Source organism: Rhamphochromis sp. 'chilingali', assembly GCF_963969265.1.
Source record: "Rhamphochromis sp. 'chilingali' genome assembly, chromosome: 2".
In the NCBI taxonomy this organism is placed as follows: Eukaryota; Metazoa; Chordata; class Actinopteri; order Cichliformes; family Cichlidae; genus Rhamphochromis; species Rhamphochromis sp. 'chilingali'.
The window spans coordinates 44004508-44027990 of NC_137930.1; the positions used below are offsets into that span (position 1 = coordinate 44004508).

At 41.6% G+C, this 23483-nt stretch overlaps 1 protein-coding gene across 1 annotated transcript; it reads left to right on the forward strand.

Moving 5' to 3' along the window:
* Positions 1-569: 569 nt before the first annotated feature.
* Positions 570-16874, forward strand: pard6a (par-6 family cell polarity regulator alpha). Its single transcript, XM_080875928.1, has 6 exons — positions 570-931; positions 7967-8189; positions 13473-13762; positions 14044-14169; positions 15041-15240; positions 15556-16874. Exons 1-6 carry the CDS (start codon positions 854-856, stop codon positions 15881-15883), a joined length of 1245 nt encoding a protein of 414 aa, XP_080732054.1. The 5' UTR covers positions 570-853; the 3' UTR covers positions 15884-16874.
* The last annotated feature ends 6609 nt before the right edge of the window (positions 16875-23483 follow it).

The window sequence follows — 23483 nt, forward strand, 5'->3', positions numbered from 1 at the left end:
ATCATGAAATCACAATTTAAACATTGCATTTTGAATGTTCTCATCTTTGTCTGATAGTAAAATGTGTTTGGTGATCTGAAACATGTACCCAATATGCATAAAACTATGCATATTTATAAAGGATGCAAATGCTTTGTCACAGCACTATTGTGCTCTAACATTATATGGTTGGAACATAACTTATGGTTGTTACAGCTGGTTGTCTAATACACTCTTTGTTTCTGTCTTGGTGTTTCCACACTGGTTAAAAGTGCGTTGTTTGCACTAGTTGAGTTTTTCTCTGAAATATAACATTTTATATTCACCAGGCTATCAGTATGATATAAGTAAAAGTGATTTGACATTAGAACACAGTATTATCCTTTCTGTCCTTGTGCCAGCAAAAGCAAAGGAGGAGTAATATGAATCTGTCCACTGGAGTATGGAGCAGCACACACACGCGCACGCACACACGGAAAGAGAGAGAGAGAGAGAGAGAGAGAGAGAGAGAGAGAGAGTAATAGACAGGTCATGTTGTGTTTTCTTCTTCCAGTATCACGTCCCGCCCCCTGTGTTCATCAGGAGGAGGGGTGGGGAGCAGAAGGGCGGGTTTCGCTGGTACCTCAGATCTCATACTGGATTTACCGGACTGCACCTGTGAGGAGCCGGGTTTGTTTCTGCGCGTCGGGAGGAACGAAAGGCGGGCCCGCAGCAGCACGGCAGCCAGGAGCCTGTCCGAGGACAACACCAATACCGCTGCAGCCCCTCAGCAGCTTTACGCTCGAGAGTAGAGGAGGGAGCTGCCAGGCTGTCAGACCTCCAGCGGATATTTTTACCCGCAGTGCCTCAGACAAGCAGCCGACCGAGGAGCACAATGTCCAGGCAACAGCAGCAGCAGCAGCAGCGGACTTCGTTCAGACTGTCGGACAACCTGGTGGAGGTCAAGAGCAAAGTAAGTGATGGGCTGCTGACTGATGCTGTTAGCGACGCAGGGTGTGCGTTATCAGGACCCCAGCCCTCCGCTCTTCTCATCCAGATCGTGATGTAACAAACACAAATATCTGGCCGCTGCAAATTCACGCGATATTTAGAAGAAACGAAATCCGACCGGGTTCAGCTGACAGCGGCCTGGCTGCTGCCGCCCGCAGCCCCCCCACCAACACCACCAACACCATCAACATCGTGTCAGCCTGCTCAGCCTCGATAATCCCAGTCCTGTGTTTAACTCGAACTGTGTGTGTGTGTGTGTGTGTGTGTGTGTGTGTGTGTGTGTGTGTGTGTGTGTGTGTGGTGCCAAGCTGTGTTGGCTTATTCTTTGGTGTTCACATTTTAGTTGTTTGTGAGGTTTAGCTTTTGTAATAAGAGAAATAATGAGAAATAAGCATACCGAACACATAAAATTACAGTGCGATTATTCTGTAATAGTAAGTGCTTTCATGAAGATGAAAACCAAAATATTTTTTAGGTGAAGCTGTGTCCGTAAACTCAAATATTGGCAGCATTTTCAATGTACTTTTTATTGCTAATGTTTGAAGAGCCTGAAAAATAGTTTAAAGATAAAACCTTCCACAGGCCCTTCAGCCGCCTCGCACAGACTGTAGACTGGTTTCACATGAAGAATGTGGACCAGTCCACGTATAGAAATATGTAGACCGAGTCAGTGCTCAAACCCACGCAGTTTTTTGTAGGTAGGAGGGGGTGTGTCAGAAACACCTGTGGTTCTGTAGAAGTCTGTGTCCTGTGACGTGCTTAAAGTCAAACAACATGAAGGGCAGTTTAGTAAATGAAGCTCCTGTTAGAGAATTCTGTGATTTCCTCTGCTTCACAGTCAGGTTTGTGCCGTGCTCATGACATCCGCCTGCAAACTGATCGCATAGGGAACATTTTTAGCTTTACAATGGGATTTACTAACCAGTGGGTCATGTCACAGTGGCAACGTTCATCCTTTATAAGCAAGTTGTGTTTCCCATGATTATCCAAAGAAATTGACACTAGAATGGGCAACATAGCCTCAAAATGATATCCATTTTTTAAGGAAATCCAATAATATGAATTTGATGATGTTCTAAATGAACATTGTATCAGAGAGTGCAGCTTGCAGACAGCAGCACTGATTAGTGCAAAAAAAGAGGGAGATTTTCCTTTTATTCCAGTGTGCTACTGTCAGTGATGACACATTATAGTGCAGTAAGAGTGACAGCATTATATACAGTGACAAAGAGTGAGTCGAATGCTTAACTCTTTAGCAGTAACTGAAGTAACTCAACAGTTCAGTAACGCGGGACAGTGTTATCACCTATTAGAATCAGTACATGGTTTGGTTCTTATACAACACCTTTCTCCTCAGTTTCATCATTTACAACAGTTTCTACTGCTTGTCTCATTCACGCAGTCACACACACACACATTCACCTAGTGCTTTTGTCTATCAGTCACACACTTACCCTCTGAAGAATGGATCAGTATCTTACCCACTGTCCAATCTCTGCTCTTCCTGTCATTCAGTTCAGTTGTATTTATATAGCACCAACTCACAACAACTGTCAGCTCAAGATGACAGTTGTGATATGTCATTTGGTTGTATGGAGTATAACTAGCTGGTGGTCCAGTGATGATGGCTGAGTCATTTGTTTACTTTTGGGTCACACGTCACCAGCTGATCATATTTCCTGCTCAAATGCCTTCATGGCCTTGCTGTACTGGCTGCTGTGTTTTTAACTCAACCGGTTTGTTGTTTACATTTTTAGTGGGAACAGTTTCGTGAATATTTTGCACAGTCTTTCAGCTTTACTCTGTGCTTTGCCATACAACCAGAACTTTTTACACCAGAGATGAGCTAATGAGCATCAGGGCTACAACTCCTGAGGACTTATTTCCATCATTCATTGCCTGATCTGGCCATTCAGGTTCATGAAGTGAGACGCTGTAGGAGAGGAAAGCAAGCCGGTACACTCCTGCATCTCCACCGCCTCCATACTCCACTACAGGGAACATAAGCTCATTGGGCAGTAAAATAGATGAACTCCAGCTATTGATGGGGAAAAACAGAGACTGCTCTAAATTGGCTGTTTTGTGTTTTATGGAAACTTGAGTGGATCTATACTGGACTCTGTGGTGCAGTTGGTAGAACTCCAACTCTTCAGAGCAGATTGCCACATGAAGTTCTTCGGCAAGACAAAGGTGGAGGTATCTGGTTTTCTGCTTACAGTGGCTGGTGTAATGATGTGACTGTTATTCAGCAATACTGCTCCCCTCATCTGGACTCAAATGCTCATCCCTTCAGTAATTTCTCCATCTCCCTAGAAACCTCTCTCCCTACTTGAAAGAGATGTAAACAAACTCAAAACAGAACACCCAGAAAGCAGCAGGACCAGGCTCAGTGTCTCCATCCACCCTGAAGCCCTGTGCTGATCAGAGACATGTCATGTGCCAGCCTGCTTCCACAGGACTTATCATTCTTGTTCCATTTTTTAAAAAAAGGGATCACAAACCGACCTGTTGCTCTGACCTCTGTAGTCATGAAGAGTTTGACCGTCTGGTACTATCACATCTAAACTCTATCACTGTCCCCCTCCTGGATCCCCTGCAGTTCGCCTACAGAGCCAACAGGTCAGTAGGTGATGCTGTTAACATGGCACTGCACCTGGACTCTGCAGGAATTTATGCTAGGCTACTTTTGTGGACTTTGGTTGTGCTTTTAATATATTCATCCGTACTCTGCTGCAGGAAAAGCTCTCCCAGCTGAATGTGTCTGCTCCCACCTGCAGGTGGATCATTGACTTCCTGTCTTTCATTGCATCAGCACTGGTTCCCCTCAGGGCTCTGTCTTTACTTTTCTAATCTTCTTCTTGTATACCAACAGCTGCACCTCCAGACACCAGTCTGTAAACTCCCGAAGTTTGCAGATGACACCACCCTGTTGGGCTTATCTCATGTGGAGATGAGTCCGTCTATATGAGCGAGATTGACTGGTGACTTTGTGCAGTGACAACAACCTGGAGCTTAAATGTTGTGAAAACAGTGGAGATGACAGTGGAAACCAGACATCCCTCCCAAACATCAGCCTCCTCATCAAGAAGACACAACAGAGAAAATACAACCTGCAACGTCAGTGATGGTGCAGTTTTTCTCCATCAATGAATCTATTCTCACCTCCTCCATCACCGTGCTGCTGCCAAGGACAAATGCAGACTGCAGCATGTCATTCCCTCCACTGAGAAGGTGATTGGCAGCAATCTGCCTCCCTACAAGACTTGTAGACCTCCAGGACCTCTAGGACACCTCCAGGACTCTATGAAGTGGGGGGTCGGCATGGATCTTGCTTGCCTGTCTCAAACTGTTTGTGACACTGCCCTTTGGCAGGAGGCTGTGGTCCTTTAGAAACAACATGTCATGGCATGAGAACAGTTTTACACAATGACACAGCAACAAATTCCTCTTTTGTACAAAGTTGCCAATAAAAAGGAACAGATATAAATACATTATATTGCCAAAAGTATTCACCCATCCAAATTATTGAATTCAGGTGTTCTAATCACTTTCATGGCCACAGGTGTATAAACTAGAGAGATTTCTATGCTGAGCCTGGGACAGAATGGATGGAGAGCCAGTGCATAACATATTGTATTTTTCATTTGCACCTGTGTAAGAAAAAAAATGAAGAAAATTTTTGCTATTGTCATCAGAAAAAACAGAAAGAGCAGGTTAAGCAGGTGATATGATCATGGTAATGGTATCAAATAATAATGTTGGATTGTGCTGACTATTAAAAGCCAGCCTTGTAAAATAGACAGCTCTGTTTTCTTTGACCAGGGCTGATAGAACCAGGTGGTTGGTAGATTAGTTTTTACCTCCAACTCTAACAAGCTGAAGTTCAAAGATATAAAATTGTCCTGCATCCACTGCGATGCTAACTGGTGAAACACTCCAAACACTAATATTAGTTCTCCTCCTCCTCTGCCAGGGTCCCAGTACCCATCTGAACCAACCCCAGTGAGGCCTCTGTAGTCTGTCCTGCGCTACCAGGATTCAGTTCAGAATAAAAAAGTCAAACTTCATGAAACCAACAAAATCATTCAATGCAAATGATTTATTGGCTCCAGAATGACAGAGTGCCATCTGTAAAGTTGCACAATTATCAACAGCAGCAGCCAGCAGAGAAAGCGCAGGTTGACTCTAAGTCGTCAGTGAATGCTGAGGACTGCAGGATCAGAGACCAGCTGACAAGGAGAGACAGGGTGAAGCAGCCTGAGGTAGTACGACCCGGAGAATCAGTCTATAGATGAGAAGTTCCAGTCAGTCGGGCACGCAAGGGAACAAGTGGTCAGATGCATTGTCACTGAGCACAGCCTCAGTTTTCCTTGGATCCCAGCTTTTTTTCTGCTCAATCCCATCCAGGAAATAAGATAAGAGATAAGATAAGATAGAACTTTATTAATCCCTCGGGTGGGTTCCTCTGGGAAATTCGACTTCCAAAAAAAGCACAGCAACGACCGAAGTTACAGTTACAGAATTGTTATATATATATACACACACACACACACACACACACACACACACACACACACACACACACACACACACACACACACACACACACACACACACACATATAAATACAGAGACAAATATAAATAAAATATACAAAGGGGATAAATAGAATAAATAGGAATAAAAAATAAAAATACAAGTGAAATCATCTCCTTCTCATTTTCAAGCAATACAAAATGCTGCCACCAGAATACTTATGTTTTCTCCTAAGTCAGCTCATATTACTCCTGCTTTATACTCAACACCGGCTACTTATATACAGAGCACTAAATGGAAATGCAGCAATCTTTTATCTCAGAATGTGTTACTCGTGTGAGATTGGGGTGGGGATGGAGCCTTTCAGCCGGTGGCAAAAGAAATTTTGGATTTCTGAAGTCCCACTTTGACTTCATTTATCCAACTCTGTGGACTCATTCTTATTGTTTAATAACTTTCTTTATAATATTTTCTTTCATGCTGTGTTTGAACTTGGCTTTATATTCCTGTTAACTGTGCTTCCATTTTCCATTCAATCGTATTGTTATTATTCATAAGAACATGTGAGCACTTTATGCCAACACATATGTGAAAAGCACTTTAAAAATAACCTTATTGTTTTACTTAAACAAAGAGCACCAGTGTGACTCTTCTGTACCCCACTAATCCCTAAAACCTGATTACGGCCCTGAATGCAGCAACGTCAACATTTCCATATATCATATGACAGTACTGGTAAAGTAGCATGCCACCCTAGAGTCCAAGATACAGATGAATGCTCTGATAAAGCACACATTCTTCACACTGAGTACGCCCAGTATAGCTTTCAAGGCAAACATGCCAGTGAGAGGTCTAATACTCTGTGCTGTTAATTATAGAGCTAAAGGGAGGCACAGTATTTGTGTTAATATCCACCGGAAGAAGCATAATGTTGGGAGACAAAACAAAGTCAGCGTGAATCTCATTGTGTAATTACTGTTTGAAAGTTTCTGTTATAATATACAGTTGGGACAAAAATTAAACTCCAGAGTTTGAGTTTTAGGTCATGTCTCAGTTTTAATTAAACAATTTTTAAACATTTCTGCTTTCGCCAGGCATCACTAGTTCCAAACAGCACACAAACAGTACGTGCCTTGTCAGTACATCATGCAAGTTGGAGATGTCACGATACAGGAAGAGTGATAGAATGACATAATTTTTAAGATTTGTTACTACAGTACATAAAAATAACAAATATTCCATAATATTTGAAATATGTTTAAACTCCTGTACCAGTACTGTCCCTACAGTTCCCTGTGATTTTTCCTTGTTTGTGTTTCCATTCATGAAATGGGCACTGTACCTTTACATCCATATCAAAGGTGGTTACTGAGGATGGCCTTTATGAGGGGCTTGGATTTTAGCACTGAAATGAAACAAAATCTCAAATTTTACTGTCGGTGTTCACGTTAGCCTTATCTATGTAGATTAATTTACTTCTATACTATACTAATATAAAGCACTTTGAGGCGATTGTTGTGTGGTTTGGTGCTATATAAATAAAATGGAATTGAATCGATAATTAGGAATGCATTAAGAGGATCCCCTTTTTGATTTAACGCAATGCAGTCGCTGCTACTGAGAGAGAAGCTACAGGAAATGGCGGTAAACAGGTCCAGATAAATAGAGAGGGTTGTGTCAGGAAGGGCATCCGGCATAATATCTTTGGAAAATAAAACATGCAGATGATCAAGAATGAGCTTTCCATGTCAGATCAGTCGAACCCACAGCCTCCAGTGCTGTTGGCCATGACGGTGCTGGTGGAAACTGTGCTTCTGCTGGCTGAAAACAAGGAGAAACAAAGGCAGGGTTGTGGAGGTGAACGCAGGGACTCTAAATGTAGGGACTATGACTGCTGAAGTGAGAGAGATGCTGATATGATGGTGAGAAGAAAGTTAGATATAGTGTGCATGCAGGAGACCAGGTGAAAGGAACCCAGGCCAGGGGCATTGGAGGTGGATGCAAGCTGTTCTCTCATAGTACAGATAGGAAGAGAATAGAGTGGGGGTCATGTTGAAGGAAGAGTTTGTGAACAGTGATCTGAAGTTGAAGAGTGTCAGACAGAATCATGACTCTGAAGCTGGAAATGAAACAGCCGATGTTGACTGTTGTCAGTGTGTATGCCCCACAGGTTGGATGTGAGGGAAGTGTCTAAAACTTTTCTAGATAGGTTTTAGTGACATCGCACTTTTTCTATGCTTAGAGGTGACATCGTATCAAAACTCTTAAGGACTACGGTCTTCAAGAATGAATCCCAAAGTATGTTAAATAGGCTCAACAGGTTTTGTTATCCATTCCTAGTTAGTGGCTGTAGCGGTTAGCCACACTTAAAATGCTTAGTATTACATTTAGCTAAAATTGTAAACACAGATTGAGCCTCACTATTAAAAATCATTTGATGTGTGTTTGTTGCCTTCTACAGTTTGATGCAGAATATCGTCGTTTTGCTCTGAAGAGAAATGGTCCAGGGGGCTTCAAGGAGTTCTACCGCCTCCTCCAAACGATTCATCACATCCCTGGTGTTGATGTGCTACTAGGATATGCAGATGTCCACGGGGACCTCCTTCCAATCAACAATGATGAAAATTACCACAAAGCCATTGCATCAGCCAATCCGCTGCTCCGCATTATTATAACCAAGAGAGGTAAGAGAAAAAATGAGGTAAAAATACATTTTTAGTTAATTAGGCTTGAAAAATTACTTTGCAAAGCAGTCTAAATGACAGATCTCAACATGTTATATGTCTTTCTACACATTGATCCTACAGTTATTTTAATGGCTTCCAAAGTATATTTCATGTCTTTTTAAAATGTTTTCGTCCCTCCAAGAGAATAACATCAATGATTCATTTACTAGTGGACGATCACATCCACCTGTCTATCCATTTTCTTCCGCTTATCTGGGGCCACGTTGTTGGGTCAGCAGCCTAAGCAGAGAAGCCCAGACCTCCCTGTCCGTAGCCATTTCCTCCAGCTTTTAATGGAGAACACCGAGGCGTTTCCAGGCCTGCCGTTACCCATCAGCTGCCTCTGAAGTCCCGTAAGCTAACCAAGCCCAACAGGACTCCTTCTGTAGCGTGTTGGCTCCCTTCACCTCGGTTATCCACTATCAAGTTCGGAGGTTACCACCATGACAGGCACCGGCCACCTTGCAGCTGCAGCTCAGTGCAGTAGCCTGTAGCCTCATGTGCAGCAATGGAGGTGTTGCACATGGTCCATTCGGACTCAATGTCCTTAGCCTCCTTCGGAATGCTGTTGAAGCTCCACCTGAAGTGGGAGTTTAAGATCTCGTGGACCGGGGGCCTTTGCCAGGCATTCCCAGCACACCCTCGCTATACATGAACAATCCCGTTGCTCTAATCAATCACTGCTTACCAGTTTTAAAGAATTTACAGAATCTGATAATTCTTGTCCGATAATTTAGGTCATGCACGCATTTTTCCTGAGCTTTTCCCGAGCTCACTTCACTGACTCCAGCTGGTTCTAAACAATTTATTCCAGTGCTGGCATTTAATCTGACTGCTTGTTAAATTTCATGTTAATTTTGAAATCATTTAATTGCTCAAAAGTACACTGAGGACTTATTTGTTACCCTTATGTGTCTGGATTTTACTTCACTGAATCGGCAGAGGTCAGCAAGCTCAGTATTCCCACTGAGAATGGCAGCTTCTTCCAATTTTAAATCTCTTTTTAAAGCATACAAATCAAGAATTAGTGAAAAATTGGCACTTCCAAAGCTCTGAACATAATCCACAGTAATGTATCCAAGTTTAAAAAGAGAACCACCCTTGTGACACTGACAACTATGACGTCACTAACCAGTTAAACTGGCTTCGTAGCACACACCTCTGGTAGCACATACTTTGTGCCCAAGACATAGCAAGAGTGAATAATTCAAGAAAGACAAAAATGTATCCTGTAATTTTACAGGTAGACTGTAATGTTAGTGAGCTTTATTGTTTACCCCTGAGACACTACATATGAAGCAGAAACACTTATTACACCTGCTGACAGTGGTGATGTTTATCCATCCATCATTATGGATTATGTGAGTGTTTTCTAATACACTGTACCATTGTTGTCTCCCAGTACACCTTTTCATGCTATGTCATAACTCAGGATGTGATGACATTAATGTGCTGCTTAGCAGGCTGCTAGAGATCGGAGTCACAGACAGCTGCCAGCAAATCAGATCAGCTCTGTGGTCTGGGGAACTAAAAAGGAAGCGAGCTCAGGAAAACAAGGCCCTGGAAACACAGAGAGAGCAAACATGTGCACGTGCAATACGTTTGTTGAAATCTTATTGAGGAGGCTTGTATTCGCTTTGTTTACTCTTTTAAACTCTGCAGTCCAGAAATGATAAAATCCTGTAAATCCTACTGGAAAATCTTAAACCCATGCATTGCATTAGGAGTAGTGGCGTCACTAGAAAGGATTAGGACTTGAGTAAGGCAGCTAAAATCTATTCCCACAATCACTTATCTTTCATTCCTGAAGTGTAATCCCATTTATTCACTGCATCCACATGATTGGCAAAATTTGCACAGCTGAAGGATAGAGCAACAGGAAGATTAAGTGGTGACGATAGTTTGTTTTTAACTAACCAGGTCTGTCTCAAATAAGTTCAGTAAGGATCTCACATTTTTATTAGTAGTCTTTGTAGCAGCTCTGTTGCTCACTAGTGTCACTTGTAAGTATTCAGTGAAATGTGAAAGACTTCTAAATGACTGAAGACATCATCAAACCCTTTATGAAGGCAACAAGAAGTTCATTTTACACTGAAAACAGCAGATATGTGTTTCCTTTCCTACACGCTTCTCTCTCCACTTCAATTCCTCTTACTTGGCTACATTCATTTTGACCTTTACTACAGCTTGTCTTTGTGTGTTAGCACTGGTGTGCATTTGTGAGTATGTGTTTGTGAGTGAGGGATAGACAGGGGGATACCACAGGATAGAAACCCATCTGCTGCTTTAAGCCATTAGCCATGAGTGAGTTTATTTAACTTTTTGGAGCAAGATAATCTCACTCAGTTTATATGACTGATGTCTTTTGAGACTTCATCAGTCATATCAGATCCATGCAATGCCACTACTGTGTGTGTGTGTGTGTGTGTGTGTGTGTGTGTGTGTGTGTGTGTGTGTGTGTGTGTGTGTGTGTGTGTGTGTGTGTGTGTGTGTGTGTGAGAGAAAGAGAATTGTTGACTTGCACTTGTTGATTACTTTAACACATTAACACTGCAACAAAGTCTACATCGAGTAGACTTTGACACAACAAAGCAGTTATATGTATTTTAATCAGTAAGGTTCCATGTGAAGAATCAAAGTGACTACGGTCTTAGTAATACTGACAGAAGAGCAGTGTGTACCTTTGTGCTGCTCCACCCTGAGTATGTTGCTGAGGTGATTTATGATAACTAAGAGACAAAATACCTTTTTTCACATCACAATTTTGCATCTGATAAACTAAAATGATTCAAACTGGAAACTACTGAGACAGTACAACTTGTAACACGTGGCACAGAAATGTCATGTTCCACTGAGAGAAACACTAAGAAATGGAGCGGCGGTAAACAGACTAAGTAATCATGGTTGATGGGTTCAAAACACAAGAGCTTTGAAAAAAGTGTGTTTTAACAAATACAATTTAAACAAAATAACACAATAGATGCACCAGTTGTCTGATGCATTGTTTTAAATGTAAAACAGCGTCACAGTGATTACAGGAGCTTTTATCACAATTGAAAAAAAATTATACAGTTTCAGACCTAATAGTCTGCTTTTAAATAGGAGGTGAAGTAACAAAGCCCTTACAGAATGACGCTCCCCCTTTGTCTGCACTGTGCACAGGCCTGTTGTTGTCCTGCACTGCATATGGCCATATGGCACCCCCTTGGGCTCCAGATGGTGGGCCACTACAGAGTGAGGTCACACTAGAAAGAAACATACAAATGCTCATGACAGCTGCAGATAACAGGAACATGGTACATTAGGGACAGATATATGGGGCACTAAGACACAGACACAGATTTACTCTTTACGGCCATCCTGAATACCATTTCTGAGCTCTAAAGCTTATGATAGTAGTAAGCAGCAAGTATTTAAAGCTTTAGCCAGCAGAGAGGGGGAGGTTCATGTCTGATCTTATAGCTTTGATGTTGTCTGTCAATGTCACTCCACATACATGTTAGAGATCGTGGGTTCACTGTAATTTCGGCTATAGTGCGTGTTTTGTTGATTTAATTATGAGGTCATAGAGTGTTTTATAAAATGTGAAAAGATGAGCGAAGGCCCTGCAGCCAGAATGCCAAGACTACTGATTAATAAGCCTGGCTGGGCTAAAATTTTGGCAGAAAACAGTCACACAGGTCGTTTATGCCTGCTGTTACCATCATTAGCGGTCACGCTAGAACTGGACTGAAAATCAGTATCAGTACCAACAGGTCGGATGAATCCAAATATGAAATTTTTGGTTCGAATTGTCACCAGTTTTTACTGTATGGGGCGGGTCAAAAAATAAACAAAGATGAGATTCAGTAAAAAATGTGCAAAGTAAAGCTAGCATGTCACAGGTCTGCCATAAATATTTACAGTTATTTGAGACTGTGGTGGGGCAGTGATCATTCCTCACTGTTTCCTGTAGGAGCTGGTCTAACTGGGACACACTGGAATTTAACAACTTTGTATGAGGTTTAGCACATGTTTAACTTTTCTGAAAAAGACTATATTTTGTGTCCTTGTATATAACATACAAGAACACAAAATAATGATCAATACAGGTTGATCTATAGTGGTCCAAAAATAGCTTTTGCAAAATTAGAGGGATCTGATTGCATTATTTGTGCATTTAGAGAAGGCTTAACCATGTTTGTGTCTTCATGCTTTAGTCTGGCTCTGTATGCCTTGATAGGAAACATTATTTTTGTGCATTAACCATTAATGCTGCTTAATGCTGCTTCCCAATGACCTAATGTGTGCGTGCATGTGTACACACACACACACACACACACACACACACACACTGGCAGCCATACATTCCCATTAACCCTGTTTGACAGCTAATGTGCATCAGATGATGAGTTGTTTCTCCCTCTTCTCCATGCTTTTCTCTTTCCGTCATTCCGGTATAAGTTCAAAGATTTTATAGAACTGGGTAGAAGTTTTGAAAAATGTGAAAATTGTGAAAGTTTACATTTTTTGACATTTTAGTAGTTATTCTGCGTGTTACAACTGCTATCTGTATCTGTAGTTCAGTTAGCTAAAATGGCTGGTTTTATTCCTGACAAAATATGGATACAGACAGAATGGAACTGTGGGAAAAAATGATCTGAAGCTAGTAGTAATATTGTGTTCATATCTGAGACTGACAGTACACACAAGAAAGCTCTGATCTTTTGAATGTAGAAATTTTGGAATGAAAAGTTCAACTATCCAGTATCAAAGACTTGTGGAAATGAGCTTCTTCCGAAGGGTGGCTGGCCTCCCTTAGAGATCGGGTAAGTTCGGCCATCTGGGAGGGACTCAGAGTAGAGCAGCTGCTCCTCCACATTGAAAGGAGGTAGTTGAGGTGGTTCGGGCATCTAACAAAGATGCCTCCTGGGTGAGGTGTTCTGGGCATGTCCTACTGGGAAGAGGCCGCGGGGCAGACCCAGGACATGCTGGAGAGGTTATATCTCTCGGCCTCGGAGCACCCTGGTGTTCCCCTGGACAAGCTGGAGGAGGTGGCCAGGAAGAGGGAGGTCTGGGCTTCTCTTTTTAGGCTGCTGCCCCCGCGACCCAGCCCGAATAAGCAGAACAAGATGGATGGACTTTATTTTTTCCAATTATGGTGTAAATAATACACCGTAACTGTAAAGTTTAACACTTTAAAAGAATCACAAATCAGCAAGTAGCCATTAACAGTCTCCATTCTTTTGTGTCTTCTTAAAGAGGATGAACCTATCATTTTTGGCACCAACTCCCTTCAGAGGCGTAGAAAGGGGCTGGGCTTAACGAGCCTGCGTGCCACTGGCTCAGGCTCCACCCACTCAAAGGGCAGATCTGGCCTCATGATTGGACCGCCAAAGAACTTCAGACAGATTTCTTCAATCATCGATGTGGACATTTTGCCTGAGACACATCGACGGGTACGACTTCACAAGCATGGCACTCAAAAACCACTTGGGTTCTACATACGTGACGGCGTGAGCGTGCGGGTGACACCGCAGGGCGTAGAGAAGGTAAGGTTTGTTACTTTGCTTTTACCCTGCTTACAAGACAGTATTCTGCCTTTAATGCTGACAAAATTGATGAATTATTTCCCTGTAATTCACCAATGATGTACCAATTGTGCAGTTATGATTGGGCCGGTAAGATACCCCCATCTCAAAATTTCTCTAAAAATATCAGCAAGTAGCACCTTCACGCAGACATAAAGACAAAAGTTATGAATATATGAATATCAGCTATAATAGCTAAAAGCTGTTGTCTCATATTTGTATCTTTCTTCTTGCTCCTGAAGGTTCCAGGGGTGTTCATATCTCGTCTTGTGCGTGGTGGGTTAGCAGAAAGCACTGGGCTGTTGGGTGTTAACGACGAGATCCTCGAGGTCAATGGCATCGATGTAGCAGGAAAATCTTTGGATCAGGTAAATGCCCTTCCAGGCTCAAAGAAAATTCAATATATACAGAAGATTCAGAATTAACTTGATCAAGATTCAAGTGTGCTTCTTTTTCATGAACAGTAAATGTACTTTGCCCATAAATTACAACACAGTCGCACTTGTATGTGTCGTTTTTTTTTTCTTTATCCGTAGTGGATACAAGCTTACAAAGTAACAGTTCAAAAACAGCTTAGGAAGTAAAAGTAGTAGTAATGATTAGACCAGCGTTTGTATGTATCAAAGTAACGGGGTGTTAAGTCACTCTATATGCACTCATTAGAGCATTTTAATGATAATCAATCAGGGCTGGACTGGTAATCTGGCATACTGGTAGGCCAACACATTTTTGGGCCAATGGGTCAATTGAAGCGCTGCTGCGCACTGGCTTTACAAGCGCTGACAGCAGCCCATTCGGTCATTTTAATTACTGACAATGTATTGCCCAATCAAGTCTCTAAAAGCTACCGGGCCCTCCCATACTTACGCACACGCACCTTGTAGAATACAGTTTGGTAAAACAAATGGCTAATTTCACCATGGGCCGCTCTTAATGGCTAAAGTTTAGCTTTTAACTGTCACATGTTTCAGTGGAGTGCAAAAAAGAAACTTTTGTGTTACAGCAACATGATAAAGAGTAAAAATAGTAAAGTCTACAATAAATAACAAATAAACTAACAAATAAAGTAAGACTGGCATTGTGTGGAGAAGAGTGGAGTGCAAATTGCACAATATTATATTCATTAAAAAATAATATTATATGTTATATATAACATGTACACTTTAAATCTAAGAAAAACAGCTGCATTTTTCATCGCATCATTTAAGCCCTATTTGACTATCTCATCTGTCATTTTAGGTCACAGACATGATGGTGGCAAATAGTCACAACCTTATTGTGACCGTAAAGCCAGCTAACCAGAGGAACAATGTTACGCATCGTAGGAGTAAAACCTCCGTAGGTAACTCGGGTTCTCTGGGCTCAGTTGGATCTACAGGCTCTGCCGTGTCACATGACTCACAAAGCCCCGCCTCTCTGAGCAATCCCATCACTGCAAGGTTTGTCATGCATACTATCTTTTTTTGGGCCTGCTAATGAACAGAAAGAATGGGGACTGTGGCAGCACTGGCATACATCATATCTGTTAAAGGAGAAAAAGAAAAAGAAGTTTGTGCTTAAACGTTTAATGAAATGAAACTTCATTGAAACTGTTGTTTTGAAATAATAATGAGAATCATGAATTTTAGAAAAATGCAGTCAAAGCTAGCTGAATTCTCAACTTTATTCACAAGTTGCCAATAGGAACGGACACGTGCAGTTTATATTGCATTCACTTTTTTCTTAATCATTTGGCATGTCTTTTGTTACCATAGCAACAGCATTGCTGAGGGTGACAGTGATGATGGTGGTGATGATGATGATGAAGGTGACCTCATTCTGGAGAATGACTGCCTGACACCCTACGACTCCCACCGGGTCACTAACAGCACCACTATGCCCGACAGAGACTCACTTAGCAATGGGCCACATAGCTACACCGTGGGTAGGCCCCTCCCACAGAGTGTCTCATTGCCCAGTAATGTCGGAGCATCCCTGAGAGACAGCGCCATGATGATCTCCAGCCACAACGGAAACTCCACCCACACAACTAGTAGTAGTGAGGAGAGCATGAGAGAAGATAGCAACGTAACAGCACTGTAACCACGACAGCACTGTTCCATTGAGGACTATGAATGTTAGCGCAACAGTGCTGAAACCACGGCAAATACAGGTGGCTGTGGTCCTGTTAGATAACAGACTTCTAAAAGAGGAGGGAGTTGACGTATGAAGCACTGACAGGACCTCCGGAGGGACCATTCAGTCTTCTGCTAGTTTACACTTTACCTCTTTCCCGCCTTGGTGGATTGTTGGCTTTTACTGTATGAAGGCATAGGAACACTGTATACGATGCAACGTATGGCTGAAGTTTTCAGCTTTGTCAGGTTCTATAAACAACAGTAATTATATCATTTTTTTAAAAATGTTATATTATGGAAATGTTTAAATACCATAATGTATTAACAGATTAATATTGACCATTTAATTAAAAAAAATTAAATAGTTATAAATCCTCTTGTAAAAGCCATAAGTCACTTTGATGTCAATGTATTTTAAAAAATGTCTTCAAACCTATAGTTGACTTTCATGTTTTATTTTTGCGGCACCACAAAAACCAGTGCAAGTAGCACTACGTCACTTTGGCATCTCTAACTGTGAAACTTTGTGTCTGTGTAGTAAACTTAATGCTTAGTGTGGCAAACATGGCGGATACACATGGAAGCTTCATGAAATGAAGCAAAGTGATTAAAGTTGTTTTAGCATTTGGGTAACTGGGTCTTAGACTGCCGACATCTCAGAATTACAGGTAGTTCTGGCTCCGCTTCTCTCCCTGCTGTAACTTTGTCAAAAGCTTTTAATACTTCAGGAAAAGCACAGCAGTAAATGAACAAAGGTAACATGTATTTTAACCCAATACTACTTACTTTACATTGATTACATTTAAATAAAAGTTTACTGTGATTTAAAGCAGAAGCATCAGTAAGTCAGTCTGTTTTATGAGTGGTTCTGACAGTACCCATTGTTCACAGCTGAAAGTCTTCAAACCCCTGCAGCATTTGAAGAACACAAATAAAATCCTGTTTCCTCACAATGGGAGTTGAGAAGTGATTTGCTAAAAGTATATTTATTACTCACCTCACCATTTACCGTTTGTGTCAATCTTTCCGAACTTCAAATTCCTACACAGCAAACTACAGGGAGTGCAGAATTATTAGGCAAGTTGTATTTTTGAGGAATAATTTTATTATTGAACAACAACAATGTTCTCAATGAACCCAAAAAACTCATTAATATCAAAGCTGAATGTTTTTGGAAGTAGTTTTTAGTTTGTTTTTAGTTTTAGCTATTTTAGGGGGATATCTGTGTGTGCAGGTGACTATTACTGTGCATAATTATTAGGCAACTTAACAAAAAACAAATATATACCCATTTCAATTATTTATTTTTACCAGTGAAACCAATATAACATCTCCACATTCACAAATATACATTTCTGACATTCAAAAACAAAACAAAAACAAATCAGTGACCAATATAGCCACCTTTCTTTGCAAGGACACTCAAAAGCCTGCCATCCATGGATTCTGTCAGTGTTTTGATCTGTTCACCATCAACATTGCGTGCAGCAGCAACCACAGCCTCCCAGACACTGTTCAGAGAGGTGTACTGTTTTCCCTCCTTGTAAATCTCACATTTGATGATGGACCACAGGTTCTCAATGGGGTTCAGATCAGGTGAACAAGGTGGCCATGTCATTAGTTTTTCTTCTTTTATACCCTTTCTTGCCAGCCACGCTGTGGAGTACTTGGACACGTGTGATGGAGCATTGTCCTGCATGAAAATCATGTTTTTCTTGAAGGATGCAGACTTCTTCCTGTACCACTGCTTGAAGAAGGTGTCTTCCAGAAACTGGCAGTAGGACTGGGAGTTGAGCTTGACTCCATCCTCAACCCGAAAAGGCCCCACAAGCTCATCTTTGATGATACCAGCCCAAACCAGTACTCCACCTCCACCTTGCTGGCGTCTGAGTCGGACTGGAGCTCTCTGCCCTTTACCAATCCAGCCACGGGCCCATCCATCTGGCCCATCAAGACTCACTCTCATTTCATCAGTCCATAAAACCTTAGAAAAATCAGTCTCGAGATATTTCTTGGCCCAGTCTTGACGTTTCAGCTTGTGCGTCTTGTTCAGTGGTGGTTGTCTTTCAGCCTTTCTTACCTTGGCCATGTCTCTGAGTATTGCACACCTTGTGCTTTTGGGCACTCCAGTGATGTTGCAGCTCTGAAATATGGCCAAACTGGTGGCAAGTGGCATCTTGGCAGCTGCACGCTTGACTTTTCTCAGTTCATGGGCAGTTATTTTGCGCCTTGGTTTTTCCACACGCTTCTTGCGACCCTGTTGACTATTTTGAATGAAACGCTTGATTGTTCGATGATCACGCTTCAGAAGCTTTGCAATTTTGAGACTGCTGCATCCCTCTGCAAGATATCTCACTATTTTTGACTTTTCTGAGCCTGTCAAGTCCTTCTTTTGACCCATTTGCCAAAGGAAAGGACGTTGCCTAATAATTATGCACACCTGATATAGGGTGTTGATGTCATTAGACCACACCCCTTCTCATTACAGAGATGCACATCACCTAATATGCTTAATTGGTAGTAGGCTTTCGAGCCTATACAGCTTGGAGTAAGACAACATGCATGAAGAGGATGATGTGGACAAAATACTCATTTGCCTAATAATTCTGCACTCCCTGTAGCAGGAGGAGACACCTCCAAGACACAAGACAAATTATTTAGCACTTGTTGTTGTACTCATCAAATAGTGACCCAATTGTACTATAAAGCACCAAATTTTACCAAATGTAAATTTTATTGGTGAACAATTGGTTTAAAAAAAAAGTAACACCGAGGGGAATGTCATAATAATTTCTTGCAATTATTCTCATCACATGTGCACAACTGGCTGATTTAAAGTTTCACGTTTAATTGTTTGTTATTGTTGTTTTTTACTTTAAACTAAAACCAAAAGAAATGAAAACTTTTGTTCCCAATCATGTGTTTCTGAAAAATGTGTGGCCGGTTGGTTGTCACATTGCTTGTTACTGGCACATTAGTGAGAACTGTAGAGTTGTGTTAATATCACACATTTGACCTGACAAACTTGTTCTTTTTTTTTTTTACTGGTGAATTTGTGGACCCAACATAAAACTTTGAGAGGAAGAAGTTTTATGTAATTGTCATGGGTCAGAGTAATTTTTCATATGGTTTTCCTTATTATATTACATGAGACATTAAATTTCAAAGGGACTACCTACATAAATAAATGTGAAATAAATGATAGATCACAAAACATTAGCCATTATATAAATATGGACACTTATTAAAAAGGTGAAGTCAGTTTTTCACTAGCAAATTAAAGCTAGTGGTAGCTAGGTTTATAAAGAGGTGTGTAACAACCAACCCTGCTATGGGGTTGGTTGCTACACAGTGACAGAGTGCTAATTACTTTTTTTTGGTTAGGGTTAGAGACCCATTTTGAACCAGCATCTTAAGCTTTGATTTAATAAAAGAATGATTATTGAACAATGTTTCAATGATCAACAATTCATGCAAGATTGAAAAGTGTGACAACCAACGCCAGTCTTATAGGGTAATGACAATAAAAAAGGAAAGGAGAAACCAAATAAACAAAAAAAACAACTATCATATGAGCCCATATAAGCTGTGCTCAGTGGTGAGGCTGTCCGACACCACTGTCCGAGGGGAGGAAGAAATGGCAGGGCCTTCACAGGAGACCCCATTGATTCTGGCAATTCGCTCCACGGATGATTTTCCAGGAGGAGTCTGGAATGACACTCCACGGTCCACCTGGGACCAAGTGATGAAAATTTATGTTTAAATTGTGCACCCTGATGTTTCGCTGACATTTCTGAATTTTGGAATGATTAGGACCTGACGTGACATTAAGCAAGGCAAACAGACAAACTGACTACTGAACAAAGGAAGACAGAGGACTTAAACATGGAAAGGTAACGGGGTAGTGGAAAGTGGAAACACCTGGTGAAAACACAACTGTCACCAATTAACCTGACGCCACAGGGGAAGCAGAACTAAACACACTAAACATGGAAACACAAGACTTTCGAAATAAAACAGAAAACATGGAGAGATGTAGACGTGACAACACAAGCTTGGCAAGAGGATGTGGAACACGCAGACATGAAATACATGACAGACTGGGGGAACGGAAAGGAACACAAGGAGAGGAACATGGGAACAGATAAGGGGGATGAGGCTAAACTAAAAGTTATACATAGAGGACAAGGCAGACCTAAACAGGAAAATGACACATAAACCAGAGAGCATGAATGACAATATTAACTAGACTAAACCCCAACTAATAATAACACTAGAACTGAACATTATCCACAATACATCAGAAGAAGGTCAAAGGTCATGACCTGGATGTAAAAGGTCTCATTAATAAGCAACTGCATGAACAGAATCTCCACTTAGGGTAATTTATAAGTTTTGGTCAAAGATAACTCCATGAGCAAATTTCTTTGAAAAAGAAAACGTGTCACATCTTCAGTAACTTTTCATTTATAAATTGCTTCATAATAATTCACACCAGGTTCTCTGTGACCTCATGGTCCTCTTTAAAATGCACTCTTAAAGTAATATGTGTGTTTATATCATATATGATACATCTTGAAAATCTGTTTTCTTATAATGCATGTGTTTTGTTGTTATAGTTGCACATCAGCCAGAATACTGCATGCTTTTGCATCAACCCATACACTGCTTCCTATTGGATAGTCATGGGAAGTGGAGTTTATTCCACTATCCATATTGTTTTTAAACTACTTTCCTCACAGTTGTATACAGAGGTAACACGTGCTTTTACTCTGCATTTTATTCCTGCAGCAAAAAAAAGCATCAATCCCAGCAGAATGAAGAGTGGTCATATATTAAGAAGCCACCAAATGCTTTCATGCTGTACCTGACAGAGCAGAGGTCAAAGGTCATGGCTGAGCTGAACATCACTAGAAGTGCAGCGGTAAATGCAGTTGTGGGAACGAGTGTAAGTGTGTAAATCTGCATATATATACGTATCTGTTCATGCTTTATGCTGGTGTTTGTGCATGTGTAGCAGCTGTCCTATAGTTATGTGTTGTAGCAGTGTAGCTGTGTATTTATGCATGCTGACAGTGTGTTCTTATGATCTTCTGTCCACAGTGGAAGTTACTGTCAAATGAACAGAAGGCCACATATTTCAGTCAGGCAGAAACAGAAAGATGCCGTCACACCAAAAAGAATCCTGATTGGTCCACCAAAGACACTACGTATGTCCAAACTGCCAACATGCAGTCCGTACACGTGCGCATCACTGAACTGAACGATGAAAAGATCACTGAAAAAAGTTTGTATCAGCTCCTGAAAATTCTATTGTGTTTGTTTTTAGGGCAAAAAGATAAAGAGAATCTGACATTGCACCTCTAGCACAAGTGAGAGAAGATTTCAAAGATTTGTTGAAACAAAAAAGACTGAACAGGAAGTTCAACAAGCCAAGAAGCTTTGTGTGAGGCCAGATCAGATACAGCCATCTTCTTCTCATTCATCTGTGACAGAGCCATGCCAGCAGCCACAGACACAGCCAGGTGTTACCAACCTGCCTCACCAGCAGTCAGCGTGTGTGCAGCTGACAAACACACTCATCAACATACCTGTGTGCAAAGTAAATTGGATCCCCTCTTTCTCTCATCAACACCTCCCTGCATCCACATCCTCCTCTGCTGCACCCCTTCAGCTCCAGACTGAGACCACCTTTGTGAGAAAAACTGGTGAAGACTTGCTTTCAGTGCTAGAACAGCTTGACCCCCTCCCCGTCATTGCCCTGTCTCAGCAGCCCTCCTCTCCTCATGCAACCTCTGCTGGCTGACGCTTGACTGTCAGTGCCAGTACCAAAGAAAGCCACCCCTTCTGGCCTTAATGAATTCAGACCATTATTGACCATCAAGGTGCTGAAGAGACTGGTTCAGCTTGCAGGTGAAACATGTTCTCAACCCTCTTCAGTTTGCTTTCCAGCCTCTTGTGGGGGTGGATAATACTGCTGTCTACCTGTTGCAGCATGGTCACTCTCACCAGGATGGTACTGGTGACATGCAAGTATCATGTTTCTTTTTATATTCCTGTGCCTTCATCCAACTACTTCTGCTGAGTGAGAAGCTGCTCAAGATGGGTGTCACCTCTTATGTCCTGTTTACCTTCTACACCTCGGATTTGTAGTACAACAGTGAAACATGCCACCTGCAGAAGGTCTCTGATGACACAGCAGTGGTTTGGTGCATTTAGGGTGGGTAGGAGTTAGAGTACAGGGAGCTGGTGGGCAGGCAGCAATCACCTCCATCTGAATGTCAGCAAGACAAAAAAGATGGCGGTTGACTTCCAGAGAATAAAAACTTCACTAGCTGGGCCCACGTCCCCATTTTAGGTTTAACAGCATTTTAGTAGGTAAAAGTAAATGCTTTGACATGAATTGAGCTGTGGATTGGGGAAGGCCTCGAAGGGGATTGGCGACAGCTCCCGGGCCTGGCAGATCCCCATGTACTAAATAGAAATGAAGAAGTTAAAGAATTGAAAACAAGGAGGGAGGGAGGGTGGGGCACGTAAATGAGAATAAACAGTTTGCAGAACTGGGGGAACCTATACAGATGACAACCGGAAGGAGCGTGTTTGGAGGCGTGGTCCTGCTCCTGAAATTCCGATACATAATCTCCAATACAACTAGGGTGGAAACAGTAGACAGATACAGGTATTTGGGTATTCACCTGAATGACGGACTGGACTGGAGGACCATAAGTGATGCTGTGTATAAGAAGGGGATGAGCACAATGTACTTTCTAAGGAAGCTCAGATCCATTAATGTGTGCAGCAAGATGTTAGAGATATTCTACCAGCCTGTGATAGTGAGTTTCATCTATTTTGCTGTTGTCTGCTGGAGATGCAGCATCATTGACAGAGACACAATGTCAGTCTTACTTTTACTGCTTTTAAATTTTTACTTTTGTTTTGTTTTTTAGGTTTTTTTTTTTTAATCAAAAAATTGAAATTCCTGCACTCTTTCTTATGGCTTTTAAAACAGCTATGATGCTTAACACTGGAGCTCATGAAAGGCAGATTTTCACTTTTCCAAAGAGTTGTTCTAGTTTCAGCCATGGGCTGTCTAACAAGCTTAATTTAGACCAACATTGGGTTTTGTCTTTCGTATATTTTTTTAAAACTTATTTGTGATGGTTTATTTTTCCATAAAGATTTCGAGATGTTTGACTCTAGTGACTCAAACCAGGCAATAGTAGGTGTGGTGGGGTATGGTTTGTGTCTCAGCTGAAGGGGCGGGGTGTAACAGTGGGTTCAGGGGGCAGTGCTATGGAAGGCTGGAGGTCACAGCCGTCTCTCATTAATTTCATCATGTCGCCACTATTTGAGTAGCATGCCGGGACCCAGAAGAGAGGAGTGGGAGCAGACAGAGGACAAGAAGAGGGCAAACTTAGCCAACAGAAGCTGAAAAGCTACACCTCTGTTATTGTATATAAAGCACTATAAATAAATTGTCACTCATAGTACAGTGCTGAGTGTGACGGGTCTTACTTCCACAGTGATGCCAATGGACCAGCAACTGGCGTAGCCAGCAAATGCGC